At 40.2% G+C, this 13,259-nt stretch overlaps 1 protein-coding gene across 1 annotated transcript in view; it reads left to right on the forward strand.

Moving 5' to 3' along the window:
- The window catches only part of MFSD14B (major facilitator superfamily domain containing 14B), a 68,974-nt gene that overhangs the window by 33,389 nt on the left and 22,326 nt on the right, over positions 1-13,259 (forward strand). The window contains exon 3 of the mRNA XM_039216451.1: positions 2,248-2,310. Within this exon, the coding sequence (XP_039072382.1) occupies positions 2,248-2,310 (63 nt within the window). The remainder of the gene's footprint in view (positions 1-2,247; positions 2,311-13,259) is intronic.

Here is a 13,259-nt window from a genome sequence, read left to right on the forward strand (position 1 = left end):
CAGGAGGGTGCCCGTTTCTCCACATCCTCGCCAGCATCTAGAGTTCTCTGATTTGCTCATTTTAGCCACTCTGACTGGCGTGAGGTGGTATCTCAGTGTGGTTTTGATTTGTATTTCCCTGATGAGGAGGGATGCTGAGCATCGTTCCATGTGTCTGTTGGCCATCTGGATGTCCTCTTTGGAGAAGTGTCTGTTCATATCTTCTGCCCATTTCTTCACTGGATTGTTTGTTTTTCGGGTGTGGAGTTTGGTGAGTTCCTTATAGATTTTGGATATTAACCCTTTATCTGATATGTCATTTGCAACCATCTTTTCCCATTCCGTTGGTTGCCTATTAGTTTTGTGGGATGTTTCCTTTGCTGGCAGCACATTGTTTTTAATGCATGTAGCCTTTTCTTGAATGTCTTGGAGGACACTTGCATTTATTTTAAAATTTTCTTATGTTTCCTACCGTAATTGGGTTATTTAGCAGTGAGGTAGATTTTTTTCCCCTATTTGTGTTGTTCTTTGTGCCTTTCAGAGGTTTTCAAATTTTTGTTGAATTTTATGTATGCTTATATTTACTAAAGAGGGTAGGATCAGAGATTGTGAAAACAAATGTCTTCCAGGGGTAGGCAAATAATGTATATGTCAAGTGGGATCAGAACATAACAGCTGGCATATAGGCTCCTTCTACTGCAGCAGCCACTGTCTGCTTACTCAGCTAATTGAATATGTGTAAATTCAAGCCCCATGTTTTGAAATCTTCTGGTTTCCTGTGACATGCTAGAAAATCATAGGGAGTATGGTGAAATTTCCTGAAATTTACACATTGACAGCCACCTCATTTGAAAAACACAAATACAAATCACAAAGAGCATCACTTTGCCAGTTGGCTACCTGTGGCCTAGATTTCCTCTGGCAGCTGGAGTATCGTTGTCCAACCCAGGTGGAAAGCCCTATTCCTCAGAATTGAATGCAGACATTGCTTATAGGAGTTCTTGATTTTTGACAGTGTGGTTGTTTGGAGATTCCTCTATCATGATGAAGTGGTTTATTATGTGATTGTAGGGCTTAGCACTACTCCTGGCAGCCGTAAGAGGCTTGGGGCACTGTCATTTTTAATCTCACCCATTCGGTTCCTCTGGTATCCCATGTAGAAGTCCCAGTTCAGAGAACTTTGTTTCCTATGTTTTGAAATTTTATTTTTATTTTTTTAAATGTTATATTTGAGAGCGAGCGAGTGAGCAGGGGAGGGGCATGGGTAGGGGTAGAGGATCCCAAGCAGGCTCCACCTGACAGCACAGAACTTGATGTGGGGCTCAAACTCGTGAATTGTGAGGTCATGACCTGAGCTGAAACTAAGAGTCGGGTGCCTAACTGACTGAGCCACCTAGGTGCCCTCCCCCCCGTTTAAAAATTTTACTTATTTTGAGAGAGAGAGAGCGCGCACGCGAGCGAGTACAAGTGGGGAAGTTGCAGAGAAAAGGAGAGAATATCCCAAGCAGGCTCCACACTGTCACCACAGAGCCCAGTGCAGGGCTGGAACTCATGAACCATGAGATCATAACCTGAGCCAAAGTCAGGCACTTAACCCAGGGGCACCTGAGAACTATGCTTTTTGATTCTTATGTTGGGCACAGATATGGAGGTCACTAGCTTTGAGAGCAAGATACAGGAGCTTATTTTGTAACCTGTTCAACTATGGATGTCTTTCCTTCTCCTCCAGTTCTGTCCCCCGGCCCCCCAACCTGATTTCTAAAAATGTACTTTTTCAAAGACCTTTTTTTTCTACCTTCACATATTATTGTTCTTCAACTGTTTTAGGGTTTGTTATCAGCCTCTTCCCTCTGCTGTAATCATCCAGAAGTACCTCACTATTCTTAGCTTCCCAGAAATTCTGTAAATTTAGTTTTATATCAGTGGAATTTTAGGTAGAAGTACAGAAAAACAGGTGTGTGTGTGTGTGTGTTTAATGCTTAAAATTGTTCATGGTGAAGGGTGTAGCCAATTAACAATTTATGTTTGTTGCAGAAGGTTTTGTAAGAAAAGCTCCTGAGTGCTGGGATGTAAGTTCTTGCCTTATTTAGATTTCTGCCTCATTATTTATTACGCTTTCGTATTTTTAGGATACTTTCCATATTTCACTGATACTTAAAAGGCTTTCATTCCAGGATTCATCTTATTTACATAACCTAACATTAACAGAGGCAAAAATCTTTCCCTTTAATTTGTTTTTGAATTTATCTTGATGTTTGCTTTTTGTAGGTTCTACATGAAACATTTCCTCAACACACATTCCTCATGAATGGTCTCATTCAAGGTGTAAAGGTAAGAACAGTTTTTGTGTGGTTCACAAGGAACCAAAGACAGGAATCATTAGTAGTTCAACCCTGTAAGTTTAAATGGGATATAGGGAAATAATCACCATTTGTTCTGGAGACCTAAAGTGTGGGGAAATAGGTTCTGCTTCCATAAATGGTTTAGAAAAAAGCTTAGGGCAGAAAACCTACAGAGATGAAACCTGGTTTGGGTCTCTTGTCTCCTGCTGGACATTAGCCTCTCTCGTATTCAAGTCTGCATCTGCTCTCTTGCTGGACAAGAGAGAACTCCAGACTCATAGTCTTTGACACTGAAGCTAAAGTTTTAACTGGATTATAAGTGTCAAAATGAAATACAATCCAAGTACATAAGGCATTGAATGGTTTACTGGTAAAAGCAGTACTTCATTTTTATAAATATGTATATAGCACCTTATAAAGAGTTTAATTTTGTGAGTGCTTAATTGCCCTGCCTGTCAACAGAATAAAATGGGTAAATGTTCTTGTCTTCCTTTGAGACAAATTTTGACATTGAGGAAGAAGGCAGTATCAACATTTAGTTGGCTGTATAGTCCTTTGTCAAGCTGGTGTTCTAGTCACAACTAAGTTCTCAACCACTTAATTCTTTTTTTTTTTTTTAAATGTTTTATTTATTTCTAGGAGAGAGAAAGATAGATAGCGTGAACAGGGGAGGGTCAGAGAGAGAGGGAGACACAGACTCTGAAACAGGCTCCAGGCTCTGAGCTGGCAGTCAGCACAGAGCCCGACGCGGGGCTCGAACCCACGATCCGTGAGATCATGACCTAAGCGAAAGTCGGACGCCCAACCGACTAAGCCACCCAGGTGCCCCTCAACCACTTAATTCTTAATTCATTGTTTAAATTTCAATGTGATTTATCAGAAAAGCTTATATATGAGAGGTTAAAGTATGTTATATTCGAGTCCCATTTTACAGTATAGTACACAGGTATAGTGTCTGATTCCTTCCAACCTTAGATGGTACTCCTCTGTGAGCTGAGTAACACACTTAAAATTATGCCCTAATAATTTGCTGAATTTAGTTTGAGCAGCATTGTTTGTAATAAATACTATTTATTCTTTGCCTACTTTCAAAAAGACTTTGAGAATGCTTACACTAATAACATAAGTAAAGTGGCCTCTTACATAAAGATTGAAGCAAGAAGTTTTTAGCTCTCATTGAGAAGAGGAGTGTTGGGGTGCCTGGGTGGCTCAGTCGCTTAAGTGGCTGACTTCAGCTCAGGTCATGATCTCACAGTTCGTGAGTTCAAGCCCTGTGTCAGGCTCTGAGCTGTGCTGACAGCTGAGAGCCTGGAGCCTGCTTCTGATTCTGTGTCTCCCTCTCTCTCTCTGCCCCTCCCCCACTCACACTCTGTGTGTCTCTCTCTCTCAAAAAAAAATAAATAAACATTAAAAAAAAAAAAGAGAGAAGAGGAGTGTTATCAGGAACCTGGCATGTGGTGGTACCTGGGTGGCTCAGTCAGAGTCTTGATTTTGGCTCAGGTCATGATCTCATGGTTTGTGAGTTTGAGCCCTACATTGGACTCTTCAGTGACAGCGTGGAGCCTGCTTAGGATTCTCTGTCTCCCTTTCTCTCTGCCCCTCCCCTGCTTGTGCTTACTTTCTCTCTCTCTCTCTCTCTCTCTCAAAAATAAATGACCTTAAAAAAAAACCTTAAAGAAACTGACGTGTGGGCCTTTATGTATCAGTTTTAGATTAGCTTAGATCAAAATAGAAAGTAAGTGAGAGAAGGCATTGATAAAAATACAATAAAGTTATCCTTAAGAGCAGATTCTTGGGGAAGTTACTCTATTATCTTGCAGACTAGCTACTAAAATGTGTTTTAGTCTGGTTCGGCAGAGTAAAATCAACTAGGTATATATTCTGAAGCCAAGCGGTACACTGCACTTTGACCTAGAGATACTAATGGTGTTATTCTTAAAAAAAAAAAAAAAAAAGAAAGAAAAAAGTAAAATAAAAGGTATTTGGATTGATTTCAGGGGCTTAGACAAGGGCTTTTGCAAGTTTGATAAATATTGAACTTCCTTCACATTATTGAGCTTCTATTAGAACTTTAATGATTGGTTATTGTGTCGGGTATGGGTATGACAGTACCTACTGCAAAGTAGCTCGAATTGGATAGCTTAATGCATGTGTGAGTACAATGCAAGGAATGTGGCTTCAGATTGTTTAACTTTCAATCTCTGTTCTACACTTAGTACCTGTGATTTAGCCTCTCTGACCTCAGTTTCATTATTCATGAAATGAGAAAGATAAAACTACTTCTAACAGGGTGTTTACACAGATTAAATGAGCTAGTACATATAAAGCTGTTAGCACAATACCTTTGAGTGCTGAATAATAAATGTTAACAAAGAGAAATATGTAAAAAACAAAAACTATTAGAAGGAAATCTTGGTGACTGTTTTCTTACCCATTTGGGAAAATATTTTCTTTTCTTAGAAAAAGAATATATAAAGGAAAAGATTGAGTCATTTACATCAGTTATCTTAACTTTCGTAAGTTTAAACCACCATCATAAAAATGAAAAGACAAATGACAAAATGTTATTTGCGGTATGTATAGTAGAAGGAGAACCACATAAAAGTGTCCTCCAGGTAAAACCATAGGAAAGTAACTTATATCCCAGAAGGGTAAGGAAAGACATAAGCTGCCAGTTTACAAAAGATGTCAGTGTAACAATAGGTTTATCACTAGTAAGTAGTGAATCCCAAATGTAATGAGATTATATTTTCACATAAGCATTGGTAGAAAAGCTTAAACTGATAATAGCTAGTTCTGTTTGTGATAAATTGGGCCCAATACAGGACTGCTGAGAGAGTAAATTGGTGTAGCTTTCCTAGAAGGCAGTGTTTTAGGAACCTCAGAATATTCACTAATTTTAACAAAGCAATTCCATTTCTAGAAAATTGTTCTTATCAATAGTTATTTAAAGATTCAGGTAAAGAGCTATTTGTAATAGTAAACATGGAAACCATTAAAATGGGTTAAAATTAGAAGAATAAGTACTTTGTCGCACAGGCATATGATGTAACATAAAGAACACCTTTCTGAAGACTACATATAATGTGTGAGGCAAAAAGGATAGAGAGCTACAGTGTGGTTTTTCTTTGGTTTTTACCAAAATACGTATGTTTAAGCAGGGGGAAAACATGATTAAAAAAGGAGTCACTTGAAGTTTGAAAGCATGTATACGGATAATTTTTAGTTTTCTTCTTTATATTCTTTGTAGATTTCCTACAGTTAATTTGTACTTTGTAAGTTTACAATCGTGATGCATGGGTGAGAAGGCTTATATTTGGGGTGACCACCAGTAAAGGATTCAAGAGGAGAGGCGCCTGGGTGGTTCAGTAAGTTAAGCATATGACTTGGGCTCAGGTCATGGTCTCATGATTCATGGGATCGAGCCCTACATCAGGTTTTGTGCTGACAGCTCAGAGACTGGAGCCTGCTTCAGATTCTGTGTCTCCTCTCTCTCTCTCTCCCCCTCCCCTGCTCATGTGTTCTCTCTCTCTCTCTCTCTCTCTCTCTCTCTCTCTGTCTCTTTCAAAATTGAAAAAAAAGGTTAACATACCACAAACTAAGTTCCTGGTCTTCCTGTCAAGTCTGACCTGCTCACAAGCCTTCCTCATTTCAGTTACTGGTCATGCCAGTCTTGCTCATCTCAAAATCCCTGGAGTCATCTTGAATCCTTTCTGTTTCCAAATCCATTCCATCAACAGATTCTTTGGTTTTACCTTCAAAGTAGATGTGTAGTGAAAACACTCCCTGGTGTTTCAGTAGAGGTCTTGATAAAATAGAAACCAACGTAAGGCATTCTTAACCAGTCCCACGCCCACTCCACTGTCTTCTCTGGCCTCACTCCTGTTCCCTGCATTCCCACTGACCTTGCTCCAACCATAGCTTCCTTAGTCTGTGTTTGCTTGCGCACTCTGCAGGTTCTGTTCTGTCTGCTTGACTTTTTCTCCCAGATACTAGCCTTACTCCGTAATCTTAGCTCTTCACCCAGGTGTCTTTTTTTTAATGTTTACTTATTTTTGAGAGAGAGCGAGCGAGCACATGAGCAGGGGAGGGACAGAGAGAGAGGTAGTCATAGAATTCGAACCAGGCTCCAGGCTCTGAGCTGTCAGCACAGAGCCTGACATGGGGCTCAAACTCACGAACCGCGAGATCATGACCTAAGCTGAAGTCGTACACTTAACCAACTGAGCCACCCAGGCGCTACCCCCCCACCCAGTGTTATTTTTTTAGTGAAGCCTTTATTGACTGTTGTCTTGCATAATGTAACCTATCGTCATCACTTCCAGTCCCCCTTCTCTGCTTTGTTTTTCTCCGAAAGCATTATAATCTCACCTTTGACATGCTGTATATTGTACTTTATCTTGTTATTGTTTGTGCTTCTCAACCTTCCTCTTTTAGACTGGAAGCTTCTGGAAAGCATGAATTTCTGTCTGCTCCTGTCCTCAGAGGCTAGAACAGTTGTTGGCAAATGATAGGTGCTCAGTAAATATTATTGACTTAACATTTCTTTCCAGTCTTTTTCTATGCATTTTTAAATAGTCAAGATCCAGCTCACATGGAGACTTTGTTGTTATATCAGCAGTCACGAATTATATCACAGTAATTTCTCCATGACATTAGAAACTATATGAAACTTAATGAAATCTAGGCATCCCTCTTTTACACATTCAGTATGCACAAATTCCAGTTACTGAAGTTCAGTTAAAAAATACCAGCCCATTACCGTGGTCCATTAACTGTGAGTAACTGCTTACAGTATGAACTGCTTCTGGCTCCTCAGTCCACAGGGTACAGTAACAGGTGAACATCATCATCAGTGATCGTTCATGACATTTAAAAATGTTGGTGACTGGTCTGAGTTTGTGCATAGACAGCAAGGCATGTGACTGTGTTGCCTCCTTGCCTCCACTGATAAACCCACATGACAGTTTACAGAAACGGATCAGTACAAATGAATTGGCCAACAAGGGTAGAAGTACAGTGAAGAAGTAATTACTGATAACGCTAGAAGCAACTGATATCTGGATAGAACCTCTGCAGAATTCTAGAAGAAATAAGCCAGCAGGGGCACACACCCAAAAGACCTTAGTAAAGATAGGCTTGTCAACATAAATGAGAAGAATGGTATAATGAACAGGATGAAGGTGTCCCAGTGGAGGTGATGTCAGCAAAATGCTTCATGTTAAAGGGACTCACAGAGATGATATTTCATGACATTGAAAACACAAAGGATAGAACATTGGAAGTTGATCTGTATTTAGAAAAAGTTGTATGGCAGTTTGCCAGTGCATAGAAGATACAGAACATCACATGTTACATGGCTTAGGAAGAAGGCAAGCACTGTTAAAATGACTCTTGGTAAGTTTTTATAAGGAAATAAAACACTTTATTTCTTAAGGTTTTAAATTACAGTGTAAATAAATACACTGGGTTTTTTTTTTTGTTTTTTTTTTTTTTTAATTTTTTTGTTTTAGAGAGTGGTGAAGGGGCAGAGGGAAAGAAAGAGAATCTCAAGCAGGCTCTACACTCATCATGGAGCCCGACACAGGGCTTCATCCCATGACTGTGAGGTCATAACCTTAGCCAAAATCAAGAGTTGGACACTCAACTGACTGAGCTACCCAGACGGCCCAACAGATTTATTTTAAGAAATAGACTCACATGATGGTGGGTCTGAGAAGTCTGAAATAATGTAGGGTCGACTGAACTCAGGAAGGAGTTCCTGAGGTGGAACTCTTTCTTCTGGAAACTTCAGATTTCTTAAGGCTGTCAACTGATTGGACTAGCCTCCCCCCATATTATTAAAGGTAGTACCCTTTACCTTAGAGCAGGCTGTTGTAGGTGTTAACCAGAGCTACACAGTATCTTCACAGAAACACCCACACTAGCACTTGATTAAATAATGGTATCATAGCCTAGCCAAGCTGACTCCTAAAACTGTCACATTTGCTTTAGCTACACTTTGCCAAAAATGCAACACTAGACTGACGCACCTTGGTTTGACTTGGCAGATGAAATCTAGTTATGGCCGCTGGTTAATAGGAGCATGTGGAGTCACTGTAATAATTTTCTTCATTGAAACTAATTGGTCTGATGGCCCAGTATCCGCCTTGAAACAACTCCTTTTTTTTTTTTTTTTTTTAATGTTTATTTCTGAGAGAGAGAGAGACAGCATGAGCAAGGGAGGGTCAGAGAGAGAGGGAGAGACAGAATTTGAAACAGGCTCCAGGCTCTGAGCTGGCTGTCAGCACAGAGCCCGATACTGGGCTTGAACCCACGAACCGTGAGATCATGACCTGAGCTGAAGTCGGACACTTAACCGACTGAGCCACCCAGGCGTCTCTCGCCTTGAAACTTCTTGAAGCTTCTTTCTTTAGCATGTTTTATATTTATTGCAAAATTAGACATCTTTAGCAGTGTCCCAAACTAAGCAGGCCACATGTCTGAGTTTACACCTGGAATGGTCACTGTGAAGAGGGTGGCTCTAAAGCAGGCACTCCACGATCTAGTCTGGCTTTTAACGTCACGGTAGAAGCCAGCTCAGGGCATGGCCACAGGGGACTTCTCACTCTAGACTTGGCCATCAACTCTGATAAAGGAGAAGGCGTATAGATGCTCTTCCAGGGGATTCAGTGTCAAGTTCCTGTAGTGCAGGATCTGCTGGTCAACTGTCATCCTGATATTTAAATGAATAAAATCATCAAACAGTGCTTAGAATAGTAGCTTAGCATAGTCACACACAGAAACTTTTGGCTGATGCCTTAAGAGCTAGGAAAAAAAGTCAAAACCAAGATAGAGATCTTTAAAGTTTCATCAAGCTGCTCTTTGGTATTAGTAAGTACAGAGTACTTTTCCTACACACAGGCGTGCATGCATGCAGGCAGAATAATTCTTGCTTGGGGCGCCTGGTTGGCTTAGTTGGTTAAGCGCCCGACTTTCGCTTAGGTCATGATCTCGCAGTTCGCGGGTTCGAGCCCCGTGTCGGGCTCTGTGCTGACTGCCAGCTCGGAGCCTGGAGCTTGTTTCAGAGTCTGTATCTCCCTCTCTCTCTGACCCTCCCCTGCTCACGCTGTCTCTCTATCTCTCCTAGAAATAAATAAAAATATTAAAAAAAAATAATAATTCTTGCTTAATTTGGACAAGAACTTGAATAAAGATTATTCTTTTTATTATCTATAAATAAAATTATTAAACCACCTACTTGAGAGATGAGTCATCAATTTTAAGTGCAGACTTTTTATGACAACTCATTTATCCATTGAAAAAAACATGTAAGAGCACTCACAAGTAGGTAAGACTAGTACTTTGCTTTAGGTTGGAAACCTGGAAATATTAACGGATTACTTTAAAAACTAATTTGAGGGGTGCCTGGGTGGCTTAGTCGGTTACATCCAACTTCAGCTCAGGTTATGATCTTACGGTTTGTGGGTTCGAGCCCTATGTCGGGCTCTGTGCTGACAGCCAGCTTAGAGCCTAGAGCCTGTTTCAGATTCTGTGTCTCCCTCTCTCTCTGACCCTCCCCTACTCACGCTGTCTCTCTCTCTCTCTCTGTCTCTCTCTCTCAGAAATGAATAAAACATTTAAAAAAATTTAAAAACTGATTTGAACGGTGGGCTTTGAGGTTAGGACTCAGGTCCTAGAACCACTGCACTCTCTGAGCTGAACATTTATCTCTGCCACTTATGAGCCTTGGGCCAGTTGTTGACCCTAATAGCGTCTACCACACAGGGAAGACGTGTGAAAAGCCAGGAGGAGTTTGGCAAATCTGGATGCTAGCTATAACTTCTTACTACTTTAAAATCTATACTGAGCTTTCTTGGAATCAGAATTTGAAGAATCAGTAGCCTTACTACTTCTAAGATTTAGGAAAAGTCTGTTTACTTATGTTTTAATCACAACAGTTTATTTCACTTTAATCTGCTTTTGTTTTTTTCTTTTATTGAATATTCCCTGCTTCTTTCCCTTTACCTCAGAACAAGACAAAACACCCTATTCCTCCCACCCATATTGTTCTTCCCTTGAAGTCTCTGGCATCAGCTATTCTTTGACCCTTCTCCCCTTTGCACATTCACCCTTCCAGACTTTAGTTGAATTAAACTCACCGTATATATCACATTTCTCATTTGCCCTCTTGCACTGATGGACGGGTACCCTGGGAAGGGAAGCTCTGTACTGTGTAGGGTCACAGTGGGTCCTGATCAGAAAAATGACCCTGTTTTAATATTTGTTTTATGTGAAAATATTTTTTTAGGTTTATTTCTTTATTTTGAGAGAGGGAGGGAGAGAGAGAGAATCTCAAGCAGCCTCCAGGCTGTCAAAACAGTGCCTGATAAGGGGGTTGAACTCACAAACTACGAGACCATGACCTGAGCCAAAATCAAGAGTCGGACATTCAACTGACTAGGCCACCCAGGTCCCCTATGTGAAAATATTTTTACTTGTCAATTATATAAACAGTACAATTCTACTGGAGTGAGATTTTCTCTTTGATCTTTTAAGAAATACAAGGTAAAAGTTATTGTTAGTGAATTACTGTATGAAAGATCAAAATGAACTAATCTAATTTGGAGGTAACCAAGTGCATGTTGCAACTTCCTCATAGCTTATTGAAATACTGAAAATTTGTCATAGGATGTGAACTTTTTCATGGAAAAGTGAAATTTTACAGCAGTAGTTAAAAGACTTTGTACTTTACTCTTCAGTGGAGCCAATGCTTCCTTAAATTCATTTGCAAAGTTAATTATACTATTTGAAAGAAAACAAAAAGCCATCTTTAGTTTTTTTTTTTTTTTTTGTTTTGTCTTCTATTTAGTTTTAACCCTTTAGCTTTATAAAAGTGGAATTAATCAAAGGGCAAGGGTCTGGGCAATCATTNGCTTTTTCTAGATTTTAATATATCAGAATGCTTAAAATTGCCATCAGCCTGATGTCCAGAATTTGGGTTTGCTTCTACCAATCATCAGGAGACACTTCCAACCTTAGCAGGTCTTCAGCTTCTAAGCCACATTATGGACTCTCAATCTTTAGGGCAAATTCCAGATAGCAAAGTCACTGGACTTGTCGTGGGTTCATGTGTCAGAAGACCAGATGAGTCACTGGCTTGCCTTCAATTTAGTTTTAACCCTTAAGCTTTATAAAAGTGGAATTAATCAAAGGGCAAGGGTCTGGGCAATCATTCTCCAACACTTCTCTTGTAAACTCACATTTTAGATCCTTTGGAGTAAAACAAGGTCTTCACTATTGACAGGGTTACTTCTGAGTTGCAGGTATTCTCTCCCATGTTTTTGCACTGTGTTCCCCCATTCAATCTTAACTGCCACAACCAGACAGACGGAAAGCGCGAGGACACTTTTTTCTTGCATCTCTACCTGAAACCATAGCAGCAGATGGGAACTGCTCCAGGAGCCATCTTTAGTTTTAAAAATATTGACCCAACTGTTTTAGTCAAATATTTGCCAGTAGGAAAACGTACACTTAAAACTTCTATGATGGCTATATAAAGTGTAAAATTTATGCATGTGTGTTTCAAATGAGTTGTATTTGTCATTCTTTGTATGCTTTAAAAATGTTTATTGGATAATTGCATTTACTTAAATAATAAACTCTAATCGCTGTTTTGTCACACTAGAGCCTAAAACTCATGTCAGAATTATTGGCCAATTAATTATGCCACATTAAACACCCGTGTCCACGGGGAAGCTAACTTACTGAAGTGGCTGTGCTAAACCGTTGGTCAGTGTCACCATCTGTGCCTGGACTCCTGCACACCATGTTATATCTAGGCCTGGTGGGTTATGAGAGCATGGTATCAGTTGATCCTCATCATTTTTGGATTTCATATTTCCAAATCCACCTACTCGCTGACTTTGTGACCCTAGATCAACACAGTGCTTTTGTGGTCATTCATGCTCTTAGGTGAGGGGAGGAGTGTGAGTGCCCAGCCATTTGCTCTCAGCTCAGGTTGAACTTAGGTCTACTTGTTTCAAGTCTTAAACTGTATGTGTGTCCTTTTTGTGGTCCACTTAGTGCCACATATTTTCCATCTTTGTGTCTTTTTTTGGTGATTTGGCTGTTTAAAATGTCCCCATGTGTGGTACTGAAGTACTGACTAGTATCTCGAAGTGCAAAAGGTCTGTGATGTCCCTTACAGAGAACATACTGTCAGATAAGCCTCCTTCAGGCATGAGCTGTAGTGCTGTTGACTGAGAGTTCAGTGTTCATAAGTCAGCAGGGTATATGAAATAAAGCATCTTTAAACAGAAACACACATAAGTCATGATTGAGTATTTATCAGTAAATGAAAACAGGTGACCAGAGGTTTGCAGGAGCCTGACACTGTCTCCTCGAGGAGGAGTGGTTGCATATTCTCTAATTCAGTGTTTGTGGCAGCCTTACAGAACATAACTACTGTGGGTTGCGAGAATCAGCTGTACTACTTCTTCTTTTTTTTTTTTTTTTTTTTTTTTTTACAAATAGTTTATTGTCAAATTAGTTTCCACAACCAGTGCTCATCCCCACGAATGCCCTCCTCCATGCCCATCCCCCCTCCCCCCCACATCCATCAGTCCTCAGTTTTTGTCAGCATTCAAGAGTCTCTCATGGTTTTCCTCTCTCCCTTTCCCCCACCATTTCCCCCCTTCTTCTCCCCCATGGTCCTCCGTTAAGTTCCTCCTAATCCTCCTATACGTGCAAACATATGGTATTTGTCCTTCTCTGCCTGACTTATTTCGCTCAGCATAACACCCTCAAGGTCCATCCATGTTGCTACACATGGTCAGATTTCATTCTTTCTCATTGCCATGTAGTATTCCATGGTATAGATAAACCACATCTTCTTGATCCATTCGTCTGTTGATGGACACTTAGGCTCCTTCCATGTTTTAGCTATTGTGGAGAGTG

Source organism: Hyaena hyaena, unplaced genomic scaffold (genome assembly GCF_003009895.1).
Source record: "Hyaena hyaena isolate Hyena2069 unplaced genomic scaffold, ASM300989v1 scaffold_634, whole genome shotgun sequence".
Taxonomy (NCBI): domain Eukaryota; kingdom Metazoa; phylum Chordata; class Mammalia; order Carnivora; family Hyaenidae; genus Hyaena; species Hyaena hyaena.